This window comes from Muntiacus reevesi, chromosome 3 (assembly GCF_963930625.1).
Source record: "Muntiacus reevesi chromosome 3, mMunRee1.1, whole genome shotgun sequence".
NCBI classification, from domain to species: Eukaryota; Metazoa; Chordata; class Mammalia; order Artiodactyla; family Cervidae; genus Muntiacus; species Muntiacus reevesi.
The window spans coordinates 91,324,066-91,341,818 of record NC_089251.1 but is presented as its reverse complement, the minus strand read 5'-3'; the positions used below and the strand labels follow the sequence as shown (position 1 = coordinate 91,341,818).

At 41.9% G+C, this 17,753-nt stretch overlaps 1 protein-coding gene across 1 annotated transcript in view; it reads right to left on the bottom strand.

The window, feature by feature from the left end:
• MTHFD2 (methylenetetrahydrofolate dehydrogenase (NADP+ dependent) 2, methenyltetrahydrofolate cyclohydrolase) overlaps positions 1-15,976 on the bottom strand; it is a 29,009-nt gene extending 13,033 nt beyond the window's left edge. The window contains exons 1-2 of the mRNA XM_065929583.1: positions 15,799-15,976; positions 6,677-6,861 (exon numbers count right to left, since the gene is read on the bottom strand). Coding sequence (XP_065785655.1) covers positions 6,677-6,861; positions 15,799-15,899 — 286 coding nt within the window. The 5' untranslated portion in view covers positions 15,900-15,976. The remainder of the gene's footprint in view (positions 1-6,676; positions 6,862-15,798) is intronic.
• Positions 15,977-17,753: the final 1,777 nt, after the last annotated feature.

The following is a 17,753-nucleotide window of genomic DNA, read 5'->3' as shown; positions in this document are numbered from 1 at the left end:
CAATTTGTATGGAAACAAAGACCCTGAAGAGCCAAAGCTATCTTTAGAAAAACAGAGGGGGAGGAATCAGGCTCTCTGACTTCAGAATATACTACAAAGCTACCATAATCAAGATAGTATGTATGGTATTGGCACAACAACAGAAACATAGATCAATGGAAGAGGATAGAAAGCCCAGAGATAAACCCATGCACCTATGGTCACCTAATGACAAAGGAGTAAACAATATACAATGGAGAAAAGACGGTCTCTTCAGTAAGTGGTGCTGGGAAGACTGGACAGCTACATGTAAAAGAATGAAATTAGAACACTCCTTAACACCATACACAAAATAAACTCGAAATGGTTAAAGACCTATGAAACTCTTAGAAGAAAACATAGGCAGAACACTCTGACATAAATCAAAGCAAGATCTTTTTTGACCCACCTCCTAGAGTAAAGAAAATAAAAAGAAAAAATAAACAAATGGGCCCTAATTAAACTCAAAAGCTTTGTACAGCAATGGAAACCATAAACAAAGTGAAAACACAACCTTCACAATGGGAGAAAAGATTTGCAAATGAAGCAACTGACAAGGGGTTAATCTCCAAATATACAAACAGCTCATGCAACTCAACATCAAAAAAACAAACAACCCAATCACAGAACAGGCTGAAGACCTAAACAGACACTTCTCCAAAGAAGAAATACAAATAGCCAAGAGGCACATGCAAAGATGCTCAACATCACTAGTTATTAGAGAAATGCAGATCAATGAGGTACACTGATCTGTACAATGAGGTACAGATCAAACTACAATGAGGTATCACCTCACACTGGTCAGAATGGCCATCATCAAAAGATCTACAAACAATAAATGCTAGAAAAGGTGTGAAGAAAACAGAACCCTCTTACACTTTTAGTGGGAATGTGGCTTGGTGCAGCCACTATGGAGAATACTACGGTGGTTCCTTAAAAAACTAAAACTAGAACTACCATATGATCCAGCAATTCCTTACCTGGGCATAATTCCAAAAGATACACTATTTACAATGTGACCAAATGCAGCCCTATTCACAATAGGTGGGCTTCCCAGGTGGTGCTAGTGGTAAAGAACTTGCTGTCAAGGCAAGAGATGTAAGAGATGTGGATTCAATCCCTGAGTCGGGAAGTAGTCTTGCCTAGAGAACCCCATGGACAGGAGCCTGGGGGGCTACAGTCCAATGAGTCGGACACAACTGAAGGAACTTAGCACATTTTACAATAGGCAGGAAATGGAAGCAATCTTAATGCCATCAACAGAGAAACGGAAAAAGAAGATGTGACACAAATATACAACAGAATATTACTCAGTCACAAGGAGGAACAAAACTGTGCCATTTTCAGAGTTATGGATGGACCTAGAGACTAGCATAGGAAGTCAGGAAGGATGAGAAAAATAAATATTATATATCAATGCATATAAGTGGAATATAGAAAAATGGTATAGATGAACCTATTTGCAAAGCAGAAATACAGACACAGACATAGAGAACAAACCTATAGATACCAAGCAGAGGAAAGGGGATGTGGAATGAATTGGGAGGTTGGGATTTACATATATACAATCAGTTCAATTCAGTTGCTCAGTTGTGTGTTTGACTCTTTGCGACCCCATGGACTGCAGCACGCCAGGCCTCCCTGTCCATCACCAACTCCTGGAGCTTGCTCAAACTCATGTCCATCGAGTCAGTGATGCCATCCAACCATCTCATCCTCTGTCATCCCCTTCTCCTCCTGCCTTTAATCTTTCCCAGCATCAGGGTCTTTTCCAATGAGAACAGTTTTTCGTATCAGGTGGCTAAAGTATTGGAGCTTCAGCTTCAATATCAGTCCTTGCAATGAATATTCAGGACTGATTTCCTTTAGGATTGACTGGTTTGATCTTCTTGCAGTTCAAGGGACTTTCAAGAGCCTTTCAAAAGCATCAATTCTTTGGTGTTCAGCTTTCTTTAAGGTCCAACTGTCACACCCATACATGACTACTGGAAAAACCATACCTTTGACTAGACGGACCTTTGTCAGCAAAGTAAAGTCTCTGCTTTTTAATATGCTGTCTAGGATTGTCATAGCTTTTCTTTCAAGAAGCAAGCATCTTTTAATTTCATGGCTGCAGTCACCATCCACAGTGATTTTGGAGCCAAAGAAAATAAAGTCTGTCACTGTTTTCATTGTTTCCCCATCTATTTGCCATGAAGTGATGGGACTGGATGCCATGATCTTAGTTTTCTGAATATCGAGTTTTAAGCCAGCTTTTTCACTCTCCTCTTTCACTTTCATCAAGAGTTTCTTCAGTTCCTCTTCACTTTCCACCATAATGGCAGTGTCATCTGCATATCTGAGGTTATTAATATTTCTCCCAGCAATCTTGATTCCAGCTTGTGCTTCATCCAATCTAGCATTTCACATGACATACTTTGCATATAAGTTAAATAAGCAGGGTGACAATATACAGCCTTGATGTACTCCTTTTCCAACTTGGAAACAGTCCCTTGTTCCATGTCTGGTTCTAACTGTGGCTTCTTGACCTGCATACAGATTTCTCAGGAGGCAAGTAAGGTGGCCTGTATAAAACAGATAATTAACGAGAACCTACTATATAGCACAGGGCTTCCCTGGTGGTTCAGTGGTAAAGAATCCACCTGCCAATGCAGAAGATGTGGGTTTGACACCAGGGTAGGGAAGATCCCCTAGAGAATAAAATGGCAACCCACTCCAGAATTCTTGCCTTGGAAATTCCACAGAGAGAGGAGCCTGGCGTGTTACAGTCCACAGGGTTGCAAAGAGGTGGACATGACCTGGTGACTAAATAAGAACAACTGTATAGCACAGAGAAGTCTACTTAATGCTCTGTGTGACCTAAATGGGGGGGGGAAATCCAAAAAAGAGAGGATATATGTATACATATGAGAGCTTTACAAATAGCTGAGGAAAGAAGAGAAGCAAAAAACAAGGGAGAAAGGGAAAGGTATACCAACTAAATGCAGAGTTCCAGAGAATAGCAAGGAGGGACAAGAAGGCCTTCTTCAATGAACAATGCAAAGAAACAGAGGAAAACAACAGAAAGGGTAAGACTAGAGATCTCTTCAAGAAAAGTGGAAATATCAAAGGAACATTTCATCCAAAGATGGCCACAATAAAGGACAGAAATGGTAAAGACCTAATAGAAGCAGACGAAATCAAGAAGAGATGGAAAGAATACACTGAAGGATTGTACAAAAAAGATCTTAATGACCCAGATAACCACAAGGGTGTAGTCTCTCACTCAGAGCCAGATATTCTGGAGTGTGAATTCAAGCGGCCCTTAGGAAGCACTGCTGCCAATAATGCTAATGGAGGTGATGGAGTTCCAGCAGAACTATTTAAAATCCTCAAAGATGACACTATTAAAGTGCTGCACTCAATATGTCAGCAAATTTGGAAAGCCCAGCAGCGGTCACAGACTGGAAACGGTCAATCCTCATCCCAATTCCCAAGAAGGGCAGTACTAAAGAATGTTCAAACCACTGGACAATCGCACTCATCTCCCATGCTAGTAAGGTTATGCTCAAAATCCTCTAAGCTAGGCTTCAGCACTACATGAACCGAGAACTTTCAGATGTTCAAGCTGCGTTTAGAAAAGGCAAAGGAACCAGTGATCAAACTGCCAACATTCACTGGATCACAGAGAAAGCAGGGGAATTCCAGAAGAACATCTATCTCTGCTTTATTAACTATGCTAAAGACTTTCTTTGACTGTGTGGCTCATAACAAACTGTGGAAAACTCTTAAAGAGATGGGAATACCAGAACATCTTACTTGCCTCCAGAGAAATCTGTACCCAGGTCAAGAAGCAACAGTTAGAACCAGACATAGAACAATTGACTGGGTCAGGACTGAGAAAGGCTGTTTACTGTCACCCTGTTTATTTAACTTATACACAGAATACATCATGCAAAATGCCAGGCTGGATGAAGCATAAGCTGGAATCAAGATTGCTGGGAGAAATATCAACAACCTCAGAGGTTAAGTTGATGATGTTGTTAAGTGGATGATACCACTTAAATTGCAGAAAGCAAAGAGGAACTAAAGAGCCTCTTGATGAGGGAGAAGGAGGAGAGTAAAAAAGCCGGCTTAAAACTCAATATTAAAAAAACTAAGATCATGACATCCAGTCCTATCACTTCATGGCAAACAGAAGGGGAGAAGATGGAAGCAGTGACAGCTTTCCTCTTCTTGGGCTCTAAAATCACAGTGGATAGTGACTGCAGCCATGAAATTAAAACACTACTATTTTTTGGCAGGAAAGCTATGACAAACCTAGATAGTATGTTAAAAACCAAAGACATCCACTTTGCTGACAAAGGTCTGTCTAGTCAAAGCTGTGGTCTTTCCAGTAGTCATGAAGAGATATGAGAGCTGTTTCATAAAGAAGGCAGAGCGCCGAAGAACTGATGCTTTCAAAATGTGGTGCTGGAGAAGACTCAGAAGTCCCTTGGAAAATAAGAAAATCAGACCAGTCAATCTTAAAGGAAATCAGTCCTGAGGATTCATTGGAAGGACTGATGTTGAAGCTGAAGCTCCAATACTTTGACCACCTGATGCGAACAGCTGACTCATTGAAAAAGACCTTGATGCTGGAAAAGACTGAGGGCAGGAGAAGAGGGTGAAAGAGGATGAGATGGCTGAATGGCATCACCGATTCAATGAACACGAACTTGGGCAAACTCTGGGAGATGGTGAGGGACAGGGAGGTCTAGAGCTGCAGTCCATGGGGTTGCAAAGAGCTGGACACAACTGGTGACTGAAGAACAATGACTGATTCACTCTACTATAAGAAGAAAGGAACACAATACTGTAGAAACAATTATACTCCAATAAAAACGTATAAAAAAATTTTAGGCAAAAGTATTCAAAGTATAAAAGAATAAAATTAAATAGAGGCATTTACTGAGGCAAGGCTACACTGCCTGCCACGCTATCAGCAAGGCTTTTAATCATCACAACCACCTTGGTAGCTGGAAAGCTTGAACAGGCTCACAGGTAACCTTGAGTAACTTCTCAAACAAAAAACACTAAAAGAGTACTAGCTTGATACTTTCTATGCATTATTCTACATAACCTTCATTCAATTCAGTTCAGTCACTCAGTCGTGTCTGACTCTGCGACCCCATGAACCGCAGCACTCCAGGCCTCCTTGTCCATCAACAACTCCCAGAGTCCATCCAAACTCATGTCCACTGAGTCGGTGATGCCATCCAACCATCTCATCCTCTGTCGTCCCCTTCTCCTCCTGCCCTCAATCTTGCCCAGCATCAGGGTCTTTTCAAATAAGTCAGCTCTTCACATGAGGTGGCTAAAGTATTAAGAGTTTCAGCTTCAACATCAGTCCTACCAATGAACACCCAAGACTGGTCTCCTTTAGGATGGACTGGTTGGATCTCCTTGCAGTCCAAGGGACTCTCAAGAATCTTCTCCAACACCACAGTTCAAAAGCATCAATTCTTCATTAACCTCATCTTATAGACAAGGTTCAGAGAAACCAAAACATAAGCCGACTAGTGACAAAGCCAGTCTTGGCAGTTCCAAAGTCCATGTTCTTTCCACTATACCATGCTACCTCCCATTCCAAAGTTTTAGAAAGCCACAGCTTACTAGTTTCAGGAGGTTCTGAAGGGTTTTCTTTTACAACTGTGTTTATAGTTGCTTTTGGCCATGCTGAGTCTTTGCTACTGCGGGGGCTTTTCCCTAGTTGCGGTCGGTGGCGTCTGCTCTCCAGCTGCAGTGTGCAGGCTCCCTGCAACAAGGCTTCTCTTGTGGAGAAGCTCAATAGTCGTGGTACCTGGGCTTAGCAGACCCATGGCACATGGGATCTTCCCAGGTCAGGGACTGAACTTGTGTCTCCTGCATTAGCAGGTAGATTCTTTACCACTGAGCTACTCGGGGAACCCTAGAAGTTTTTCAATGAAGAGGGCAGGAGGCCTCAACCCTCAGTGATAAAGAGCAGAGTACGCCATGGGCTCATGGTGCAGTGGTTTCACAGCCCTTCAGAAGGGCAGGTGCACAGTGCTCAGACCACTGGCCCACAGATAGGCAGGCAGGGGCACAACTGAGCCCATTCACCTCTGCTCTGTGGCCACATAGTCTTCAGTACAGTGAGGCCTCGCATCACTCAGACCTGCTCCTTCTGCATCCAAACCTTCAGTCACGTCGAAACTGTATGATTTAATTGGCTTTGGAACCCATTGGTGGAGAAACCACAGCCTATTTCAAAGAAGCCAGAGTCATTTCCTTCAAATCCAAGACTATTCTAGACCACATCACTGAGGTCTCCTCAACCAAATGCTCAAATACTTTAGTCATAGACTCATTGCTCAGTTGAGGAAAGCAGATGTAAATGGTGTTCAAGGTCACTTATCAAAGTTAGCCTATAACAGAATTTAGACTACATTCCAAAAGACACCAAAAAACCAAACGTATTCCTCCAGTCTTAATCTATAAACCTCCTCCCCAACATACAGCCTGATTTCTTTCTGACAAACATTTGGATTCAGTTGAATCACATTAGCCTCCTCTGTTTGGGTTTTCTAAGCAGAAAAAAGAATCATAAGTTACAATAGAGTTTGCCTCAGATTAAATCTCAATTTAACAGTAGTTGGGCTCTGAGAGTGACACATACCCACGCTGGCAGCTGCTCTGGTTTTGTTGAGGACATAGGACTGACTTGCAGGATTCTCTCCAACCAGAACCACGCTCAGGTGTGGCCGTTTGTTGCCAGACGCCACCCACTCTTCCACCTCCTGCCGCACTTCCTGCTTGATCTGCTCAGCAAGTTTCCTTCCAGAAATGATAACAGCTTCATTTCTGCAGAAGGCAATAGAATCACCAAAAAAATAGCTTGAATTTTTGTAAAGAATAAATAAAGACTACAAAAGTGTCATTAAATACCAAAAACTTTGGGTAGAAGGGGAGGAGGAATTGGAAGAAGATGGTCAAAAGGCACAGTGGGCCCTTCTATTTATTGGTTCCCCATTCAAGGATTCACCAACCATGGGTTGAAAATACTTGGAAGGAAATTCCAAAAAGCAAAACAAGAATTTGCTAGCAACTATTTACATAGCATTTACATTGTATTTACAACTATCTACACAGCATGTACACGGTATTAGGTATTATAAATAAATAATCTAGAGATGATTTAAAGTATATGGGAAGATAGGTTGTATACAAATACCATGCCATTTTATATAAGGGACTTAGAGCATCTGGCAATTTTGGTATCCTTGGGGTTCCTGAAACAATCCTACTCATATACTGAAGGATGACTGTACAAACTTCTAGTTATGAGGTTAATAAGCACTAGGGACATAATGTACTATATACAGTGAAGACTTTAGTTAGCATTGCTGTATAATATATAGAAAACTAGCTAAAGTAAGAGATCCTAAGAGCTCTCATCACAAGGAGAATTTTTATCTTTTTATTTTTGTAACAATATCTATACGAGGGTTTCTCTGGTGACCAGTGGTGAAGAATCCACCTTGCAATGCGGGGACACAGGTTTGATCCCTGGTCCAGAAGATCCCACAAGCCACAGGGCAACTGAGCCCACGGGCCACAAGACAAAAGCCACCGCAGTGATAAGCTGGAGCACCACAACGAGAGAGCAGCCTGGCTCACCAAAACTAGAGACAGAATGCGTGCAGGAACATAGACCCAGCACAGCCAAAGATTAAATAAATATTTTTTAAAAACATATATACATATGAAATGATGAATTTTAACTAAACCTATTATGGCAATCATTTCACAATGTATATAAATCACACCATCATGCAGTATACCTTAAACTTACACAGAGATGTATGTCAATTGTTGTTGTTAAGCTGCTAAGTCATATCCGACTTTTCTGAGACCCCATGGGCTGTAGCCCACCAGGCTCCTCTGTTCATGGGATTTCCTAGGCAGAATACTGGAGTGGGTTGCCATTTCCTTCTCCAGGGGATCTTCCTGACCCAGGGATCAAACATGCGTCTCCTGTATTGCAGGTGGATTCTTCATCACTGAGTTACTAAGGATGTGATGTATGTCAATTACTTCTGAGTAAAACTGGAAAAAAAAACTTTCCCAAACTAAAAGTTTAGATAAGACTATATAGTTCCTAATCAAGGGACAACTGAAATCTGAAGGAGAGGTTCAAGAGGTAAATCTGTGTCCAGCTACATATTTAAGAAAATAAATTTGATTGAAATAATTACTACCATTAATCCAACCTCGGAGAATTTAAGTTACTGATAACTACTACTTGACTTAAGCTAAGTGTTTAGCTCTTCTGAATCCAGAGTCTAGGTTCTTTTTTTTTTTTCTTAACTAAAGTATAGATTTTATTTAAATTTTTTTTCTTTCTTTTTTTTTTTTAAATTTTATTTTATCAGAGTCTAGGTTCTTAATGCTATATCATCCTGCCTCCTGATGCCTGACAACTGTAGGTAAAAAAAAAAAAAAAAATGTTAACTTGCAATGTTTTATTTGATCTCTCACCACTATGATGTTAGTTTTGTTCTCTATCCGTAGTTTATATTTTGCCTGTGTTAGCATCTAGTCATATGTTTCGAATCATTTCCCAGTTAGTGAACTGGCTTTTAATTTATATGTACTTTTAAATATTTAAATGATGTTACACAGTTAAACCAATAAACAATATACTGGACAATACTGACTGCAAAATTTCAGGCTAAAATTGAAGAAAATAGGGAAAACCATTAGGCCATCCAGGTATGACCTAAATCAAACCCCTTATGATTATATAATGGAGGTGACAAATAGATTCAAGTGATTAGATCTGGTAGACAGAGTGCCTAAAGAACTATGGATGGAGGCTTAACATTGTACAGGAGGCAGTGATCAAAACCATCCCAAAGAAAAAGAAACCCAAGAAGGCAAAGTGGTTGTCTGAGGAGGCTTTACAAATAGCTGAGGAAAGAAGAGAAGCAAAAAGCAAGGGAGAAAGGGAAAGATATACCCAACTGAGTACAGAGTTCCAGAGAATAACAAAGAGAGAAAAGAAAGTCTTAAGTGAACAATGCAAAGAAGTAGAGGAAATTAATAGAATGGGAAAGAGCAGAGATCTATTCAAGAAAACTGGAGATATTAAGTGAACATTTCATGCAGGACGAAAAATACAAAGGTCAGAAAGAGTAAGGGACTCAACAGAAGAAGAAGAGATGAAGAAGAGGTGGCAAGTACACACAGAAGAACTAAACAGAAAAAGGGCTTAATGACCTAGATAAAGTGCTACGCTCAATATGTCAGCAAACTTGGAAAACTCAGGAGTAGCCACAGGACTAGAAAAATTCGTTTTCATTCCAATCTCAAAGAAGGGCAATGCCAAAGAATGTTCAAACTACATACAATTGCACTCATTTCACATGCTAGCAAGGTAACGCTCAAAATCCTTCAAGCTAGGCTTCAGCAGTATGTGAACTGAGAACTTCCAGAGGTACAAGCTGGGTTTAGAAAAGGCAGAAGGACCAGAGACCAAATTGCCAACATTTGTTGGATCACAGAGAAAGCAAGGGAATTCCAGAAAAACATCTATTTCTGCTTCATTGACTACATACACTAAAGCCTTTGACTGTGTGGATCACTATAAACCGTGGAAAATTCTTAAAGAGATGGGAATATCAGACCACCTGACTTGCCTCCTGAGAATCTGTATGCAGGTCAAGAAACAACAGTTAGAACTGGACATGGAACAACAGACTGGTTCCAAATCAGGAAAGGAGTATGTCAAGGCTGTATATTGTCACCCTGCTTATTTAACTTCTATGCAGAGTATATCATGAGAAATGCTGGGCTGGTTGATGCACAAGCTAGAATCAAGATTGTTGGGAGAAATATCAATAACCTCAGATACGTATATGATACCACCCTCATGGCAGAAAGTGAAGAAGAACTAAAGAGCCTCTTGATGAGGGTGAAAGAGAAGAGTGAAAAAGATGGCTTAAAACTCAACATTCAAAAAACTAAGATGATGGCATCCAGCCCCATCACTTCATGACAAATAGTAGGGGGGAAAGTGGAAACAGTGAGAGATTTTATTTTCTTGGGCTCCAAAATCACTGCCATGAAATTAAAAGACACTTGCTCCCTGGAAGAAAGGCTGTGACCAACCTAGACAGCATATTAAAAAGCAGAGACATTACTTTCTCGACAAAGGTCCGTAGTCAAAGCTATGGTTTTTCCAGTAGTCATTTACAGATGTAAAAGTTGGACCATAAAGAAGGCTGAGTGCCTAAGAACTGATGCTTTTGAATTGTGGTGCTGGAGAAGACTATTGAGAGTTTCTTGGACTGCAAGGAGATCAAACCAGTCAATCCTAAGGGAAATCAACTCTGAATATTCATTGAAAGGACTGCTGCTTGAAGCTAAAGCTCCAATACTTTGGCCACTTGATGGGAACAGCTGACTCATTGGAAAAGACCCTGATGCTGGGAAAGATTGAAGGCAGAAGGAGAAGTGTACAACAGAGGATGAAATAGTTATATGGCATCACCGACTCAATGGACATGAGTTTGAGCAAACTCCAGGAGATGGTGAAGGACAGGGAAGCCTGGTATGCTGCCGTCCATGGGGTTGCAAAGATTAGACACAACAACAACTGCTCTCCATAGTTCTTCCTCGAAAAGATTTTTTCAGGATAGGGATTGTGGACTTCCCTGGTGGTACAGTGGATAAGAATCCACCTTCCAATGCAGGGGATACAGGTTCAATCCCTGATCCAAGAAAATCCCACATACCTCAGCGAAGCTAAGTCTATGTGGCAGTTAGGAAGGCATCACGCTATGGCCTGTGAGCTGCCCCTATGGAAGCCCGCACACTTAGAGCCCATGTCCTGTGGCAAGAGAAGTCATGCAATGAGAAGCCTGTGCACCGTAACAAAGAGTAGCCCCCGCTTGCAGCAGCTAGAGAAAGCCATCGCACAGCAAGGAAGACCCAGCACAATCAAAAATTAATTAATTAATTTTTTTAAAAAAGAATAGGGATTGGAAGGGGGACTAGGGCAAATCCATCTCATAGATGGCAGTGTGCTCTACCACAAGACCTCAATACCCCATCCACAGCTGACACACCAAGAGTGAGTATCTGATGTCCAGAACAACAATTTCTAGGCTGGCCTGCAGTCTAGTTAGTGCAAAAGCATATGCATCAGGAGTAGTGGTAGGGAACTAGATCAGTAAGAGCCTCTCTCTGATCTACATTCACACACCAGAATCACAGGGATGAGAAACTGTTTGTTGGGGGACAGACGATGAGACAACTCAGATCTAGAAAAACCTGTAGTGCCTCAAAATATGTTCAAATCTCTGAAAGCCTATCTCTCCCTAATAACACCTGATTATGCAGCTCTTCCTGGGTTCCAGTGTGGAGGATTCCTGGCTTTCTTATTTCCACATATATCCGTACAGTAAAGTTCACACTACTTCAAGTAGGACAAGAAGGTATACCTTAAGAAAAAGGACCCCCACTGAAAACAAGACTTTCCCTTTAGATTTTTGTCCCCAGTGTCATAAGGAATGCTACAACTCAACACTAATTAAGAATATGATTCTTTGAAACACTGGAACAATCTATTTCCCCTTATAGCGCATATTTTTTTTTAACAGCACATATTTAATACTCAGGGATGACATCAGGGTACTGGATATTTTGTATGGTCAGATATAATTAATTTGCCAGGCCACTGTCAATTAAAAATGTTAAAGCTCCAACAGTCTAAAAGTCTTCAATGCCTGCTTTTAAGTTACATCGTGATTAAATACCTACTTTAAACCAAGTCTCAGTGTCTTAGACGTAATGCAGTAATTTTATATCTAAACCTTATATTAATCTGTATTTCCATCTTTTGAGATATTAAGATGATATCAATGGACTTTCCTGGTGGTCCTGTGGCTAAAAGGACCCCACACTCCCAATGCAGGGGCCCCAGGTTCAATCCCTGGTCAGGGAACTAGATCCCACATGCCACAACTAAGAGTTTGCATGCCACACTAAGATCCCACATGTAGCAACTAAGACCTGGAAAATAAATTAATTAATTAAATAAATAAACATTTTTTAAAGATACCACAATTTTATAGCAAACCAAATGCTTTTACCAAGATTTTATGTGATAATACTAGTATAGTGTAAAATATATAACAGCATTTCATGTATATTCATGGTATATTAAGGAAATTAAGGAAAACACATTAATATTTATAAATCCATCAGATTTAGGGTTGAAGGGAACTTCTTCAAAAGGGCTTTGCTGATAAAGTACCCCTGGCAACATTCTTGATCTATGATAATACCGAAAATACCTGTCCTGGGACAGAAATAGGGTGAAAGATTAGTTTAAAAGGGCTTAGGACAGTAATTTATGTTAAATGAAATAAGATATAAAGTGCTAAGCATATATATTAACTAAAAATTAATTTCTAACTCTCTTCTGCTGGTTAGATTTATAGAGACACATCTTTAACAATACAATAGCTATATTTATTTATTTATATACTAATAAGGATCTATAAAAATATTGAGTGAAGTTAGATTTCACTTCATTAAAAAGTTCCTTTTGAAAGCAGTAAACTTAAGAGAAAATGGTAGCAGCACATTTGGACTAAGCATGATATAATAAAGCTAAGGACACAGGGTTCTGGGGGAAACCACTGTTCCAAGTTTCAGAGGCAAGTTCTGGATGTTATGCCAATTTGCTTTAAAAAAAAAAGTCAAAAAGTAACAAGAACCAAAACAAAGCCTCAATGCAATAAATAAGTATTGTTCATAATACAATTGCTTTAGCCCCCTCCTCGGACCACAACTCTGCCAAATGTGAAACACAGTCCTATGAAGGCGTCATTACCTAATTTCCCAACTTTTTTACTTTTTTTGCCGAAGGGCAGATAAAGTTACTGCTACCGCAGAATAAATGGAAATGGAGACTGAATTAGCACCACAGGGAATCCAAAATGTATTAACCATATTAGCTAACACTTATTTAGAAGTGCTTTCACAGGTGTGTTTAGAAAAATTTCCCTTAAAATTATGAATAAACAGACTAGAAAAGACTGTCCAAAAAAAAAAAAAAAAAAGACTGTCCAAATAAAATTAAAAACCAAAATCCATCAGTAGCATCTTCAATTTCCTAATTCAATAGATTACAGTACTAGATTTTCCATGAAAAATTAGTATCAGATATAATTTACAATTCACGATCATGACTTATTTTGGAAAGAGTTCTATTATCTACTAATTAGTCAGTAATGAGCGAACAAAGACACAAAGGGAGATGGCACTCTACATTTATTAAACACTAGACATTTCAGTTCGGAGAAGGCAATGGCACCCAACTCCAGTACTCTTGCCTGGAAAATTCCATGGATGGAGGAGCCTGGTAGGCTGCGGTCCATGGGGTCACTAAGAGTCGGACACGACTGAGTGACTTCACTTTCACTTTTCACTTTCATGCATTGGAGAAGGAAATGGCAACCCACTCCAGTGTTCTTGCCTGGAGAATCCCAGGGACAGGGGAGCCTGGTGGGCTGCCGTCTATGGGATCACACAGAGTCGGACACGACTGAAGTGATTTAGCAGCAGCAGCAGACATTTCAGTTAGAGTTTTACAGACATTACTCTCAGTTACTTGGGACTATTATAATAAGCCTACTATACAGAACAAGAAACTGAAACAATAGTAACAAAATTCAAACACAAACTTCTGCCTCCAAAATTCTTTTTTTTTTTTTTCTGTACCCCACGGTCTACAATACTATCTCTCTAACCATGAAAACTCTCACACTATCCCCATCCACCCACCTAAAGGAATACATGCAGATCTATATTTTTTAAAAGATGCTTTAATTTTACCAACTAGCAGTAATCAAAGCAGTACATCAGAACCCTGAATACTAAATGTACTTACTGCCTTCAGTAAGTAGGCAGTAAGTAATCTATTCATCCAGAAAAGTGAAAGGAGGACACTGGTTACTAGACAATGTGAGCAAACTGTTCCAGTTCTTTAGATTACAAATTGGAAGCTCCTTATAAATCTCTTTTCAATCACATGGAACCACATGTGGCCAGAACTCAGGAAGGGAGGAATAGGGAGGAGAACAGAGAGTAATAAAAGATGGGGCTGGAAAGGCAGATCAGGGTCAGACTAAGAAAATCCTTGAATGTCTCCCCAGAAACCTTTCAACGATGGATTAGAGACTTCTCTGCTGGTCCAGTGGCTAGAACTCTGATCTCCCAATGCAGGGGGTCAGTTCCATCCCTGGTCAGGGAATTAGATCCCACTTGCCACAACTAAGACCCAGTATGGCCAAATAAATTAATATTTTTATGTTAATTAACTAAATTTTTGGTTGCACTGGGTCTTTGCTGTTGCCTGAGGGCTTTCTCTGGTTATGGAAAGTAGGGGCTACTCTTTCTTGCCAACTGCAGGCTTCTTATTGTGGGATCTTCTCTGTGGCCCCGGGAGCACAGATGGCCAGAGAACACCAGCTCTAGGGCTTGCGGGCTTCAGTAATCGCAGCTGGCAGGCTCAGTAGTTGTGGACACGCGCTCAGTTGCCCCACAGCATGTGGCATCTTTCCTGACCAGGGATCCAACCTATGTTCCTGCATTGGCAGGTGGATTTTTATCCACTGTACCACCAGGGAAATCTCAAATAATATTTCTTTTAATGCATTAATCCCCATTCTGTGCCCCAACAGCACCTTGGAAAACATCTCTAATAGCATATTTACACTGATTGGAAATTACACACTGTTCTGCCCCTTGACACGTAGGGAAATTCCACTAAAGAAAGAACCGTTTTTTACCATCTCTGAATAATGCACAGCCTAGCACAGTACCTGGATAATGGGGCTGCTGTTACAAATAAGCTCTAAAGACTGAAAGGAAAGAGGGTGCATAGATTTAGGGAACTGAAATCACATCTCTCCCTCCCCCCAAAACTCTTCAATCTATGTTTAGGATGAGCATTTATGAAATATCAGAAATATCATGAAATATTTATAACCTCCCTAAGAAAACTCAAACAGAGCTTTCCCCTTCTCTTCCCGGGTGTTCACCACCTCAGTTTCCTCGATCTGGCACTGACCAACTCCAGGCGGGCTGCAGTCAAAGTCCCGGTGACCAATGCACATTTATTCGCTTGGGAGGGAAAGGGGCAGCTTGTAGAGCAGCGCGAGCCACATCCACAGCCTGGAGGAGGAGGGAAGGGGTGGCACCGGGCGAGCAAAGCTTGTGGGGGATTTCATCAGACTGCTCTAACCCTCTCCGCCGCTAGGGTTCCGGGAAGGGGCGGGTCGCTGAGCGCTGCTCGCTTACAACTCTTACTCGCGCTCGCCAAAACGTCTCGGCTTTCCAGCTCTTGGTTTCACGGCCAAGGTCGGTCCTGGCCGATGACTTCTTTTTGCTCCCACGTAAATCGTGGCGCCCCAGAGCCCGCCTGCGCCTCTGCTCCACACCGTGGGCCCTGTCCCACCGGCGGACTGGCCTCGAGACAGGACAACGCCCGGAGCTGGCCGGAGACCGGCTCGCTCCGAAAGGCGGGCTCCCGGCTCAGCCCACAGCGCGGAGCGAGAGCCCTAGCGGTACGCTAAGGCCACGCCGGGCTGCCGCGTCGCCCCGCCACACCCCTCTCTGTGGCCACCACCGCCCGGGACCGAGATGCTTCAGAAAGGCGTCCCGAGGCGGGCCGGCGCTCAGCTCCCCTCGGTTTTCCGCGCTGACCCAGCCCGCCGACCCTCTTACCGCACTGCCGAGAGGTGGAGAGAGCGTTGATGGAGGCGGCCACTCTGCGCGGACCGGAGCAGTCGGGTGACCAAAGAGGTTATAAAGGACGCTGCAGCCATCGTCAGCGCGGGGAAAGATACGCGCGCTGGCCGCACGGTTATACCGCTGCAGCGTGGCAGGCCTCGCCTCCTGCCGGCACCCATTGGTCCCTGCCGCTCTCCACTTGCGGTCTGTTGGGCCGCTGGAGCTGAAGGAGCCAATCGTTGTCTTCCTCTACCTCGGAGAAGCCCCTGCGTGACTCTGAAGGCTGGAGAGCTTGCCTAAACTGGCTGAGCAACGCAAGCCCCTGCCAAACGTTGCCAGGGAAGCCCGGCCAAGTCATTCATTCATTGAGCAAATATCTTGCGTGCCTGCTGTGTGTCAGACGCTGTTAAGAGTGGATAGAAAGATAGGAAGACGGAATAGCAGCTAGTATATGTAAGAAGAAAGGTGCAGTTAGAAAACAACTATTTGGCAAAATCATAGTAAAAATTGAGACTCAATGAATGTCAAAACAACTGATTGAAGTTGGATGAGGAACAAGTGATTTACAAAAAGTTTTGCTAGATCCTGCAAACAAAAATACAAGATGCCCAATTAAACTTGGGAAGACAAGTCATACTTTACTAAAAAAGTTTTCATCTGGTGACTTCCCTGGTGGTACACTGGTTAAGAGTCCGCCTTCCATGCAGGGTACCAGGGTTCTATCCATGGTCCAGGAACTAAGATCCCATGTATGGCAGGACAACTAAGTTCCTGCAGAGCAACTACAAAAGCCTGCTGGCTCTGCAAGAAGAGAAGCCAACGCAATTAGAGAGTAACCCCCAGCTCACCTCAACTAGAGAAAGCCCTCGCCTAACAACAAAGATCCGGCAGAGTGAAAAAAACAAAACAAAAAACGGTATTTATCTGTTATCGGAAATTCAGATCAGACTGGGCTTCCTGTATTTTATCTGTCTGGCAGCCTTATTTGCATAGTCTCAAAGTATCTCTCCCACGAAGTATTTTTATTAATAGCAAATGGGGGAAATGGCACATTTACAGTGGAGAAACCTGACAACCATTACCTTAAACAAGTAGTCAAAATTAACACCACCAGTAACAGGAAAAGCACACATTATATGCCCTCAGATATGCTGCACTGAGGAGGATACATCACTTTATAAGTCATAGCCAGCCTGAATGTTGAATGAAGTGATTTTCTTAAAACATTCAATTCCCTAAACTCATTACAGATTTCTTATTTATGCATATAGAGGAGAGATCATAGACCTGGAATGTTAAAACAGTCCAGGAAAAAGCCACAGTCCTGAAATTTTGGAAGGTGTTCATAAATCTAAACACAAGAAAACATCAGACAAGTCAAAACTGAGAGAGGTTCTGCAAGAAAAGTACCCTAAACTCTTCAAAAACGTCAAAGTCATGAAAGACAAAGGATGAGGTACTTTTCTAGATGAAATGACCCTGAGCATGATAATTAACTGTAACATGTGATTCCAGCCCCACCCCACCCCCACAATTACTTTCCTTTTTCCTTCATTCTTTTTCTCTGTCTTTTTTTGCTATAAAGAACATAGCAAACTCTGGGAGATGGTGAAGGATAGGGAAGGCTGGCATGCTGCAGTCCATGGGGTCTCAAAGAGTCAGACACAACTGAACAACTGAACAAGAACCTTGATATTCCACGTTCCAGGGTCTACTAAGGCTTCTACTTTAGCTTCAGAATTTCTTCCTTTCCACCTTCTGTTAGAATCATTAGATGATGAGGGTGGTTCTCTCGCCCATCAAGAAACAGAGTGGGTCCTAACTGAGTTAATAAACCTCTTCCCTTTAAAGGGATGCGACAATCAGGCATAAACAGCAAGGAATGTAAAAACCATTCGCCACTGATGTTGCACATAAGGCATTCCAGGAAAGTGCACCCCTGCCTCTTC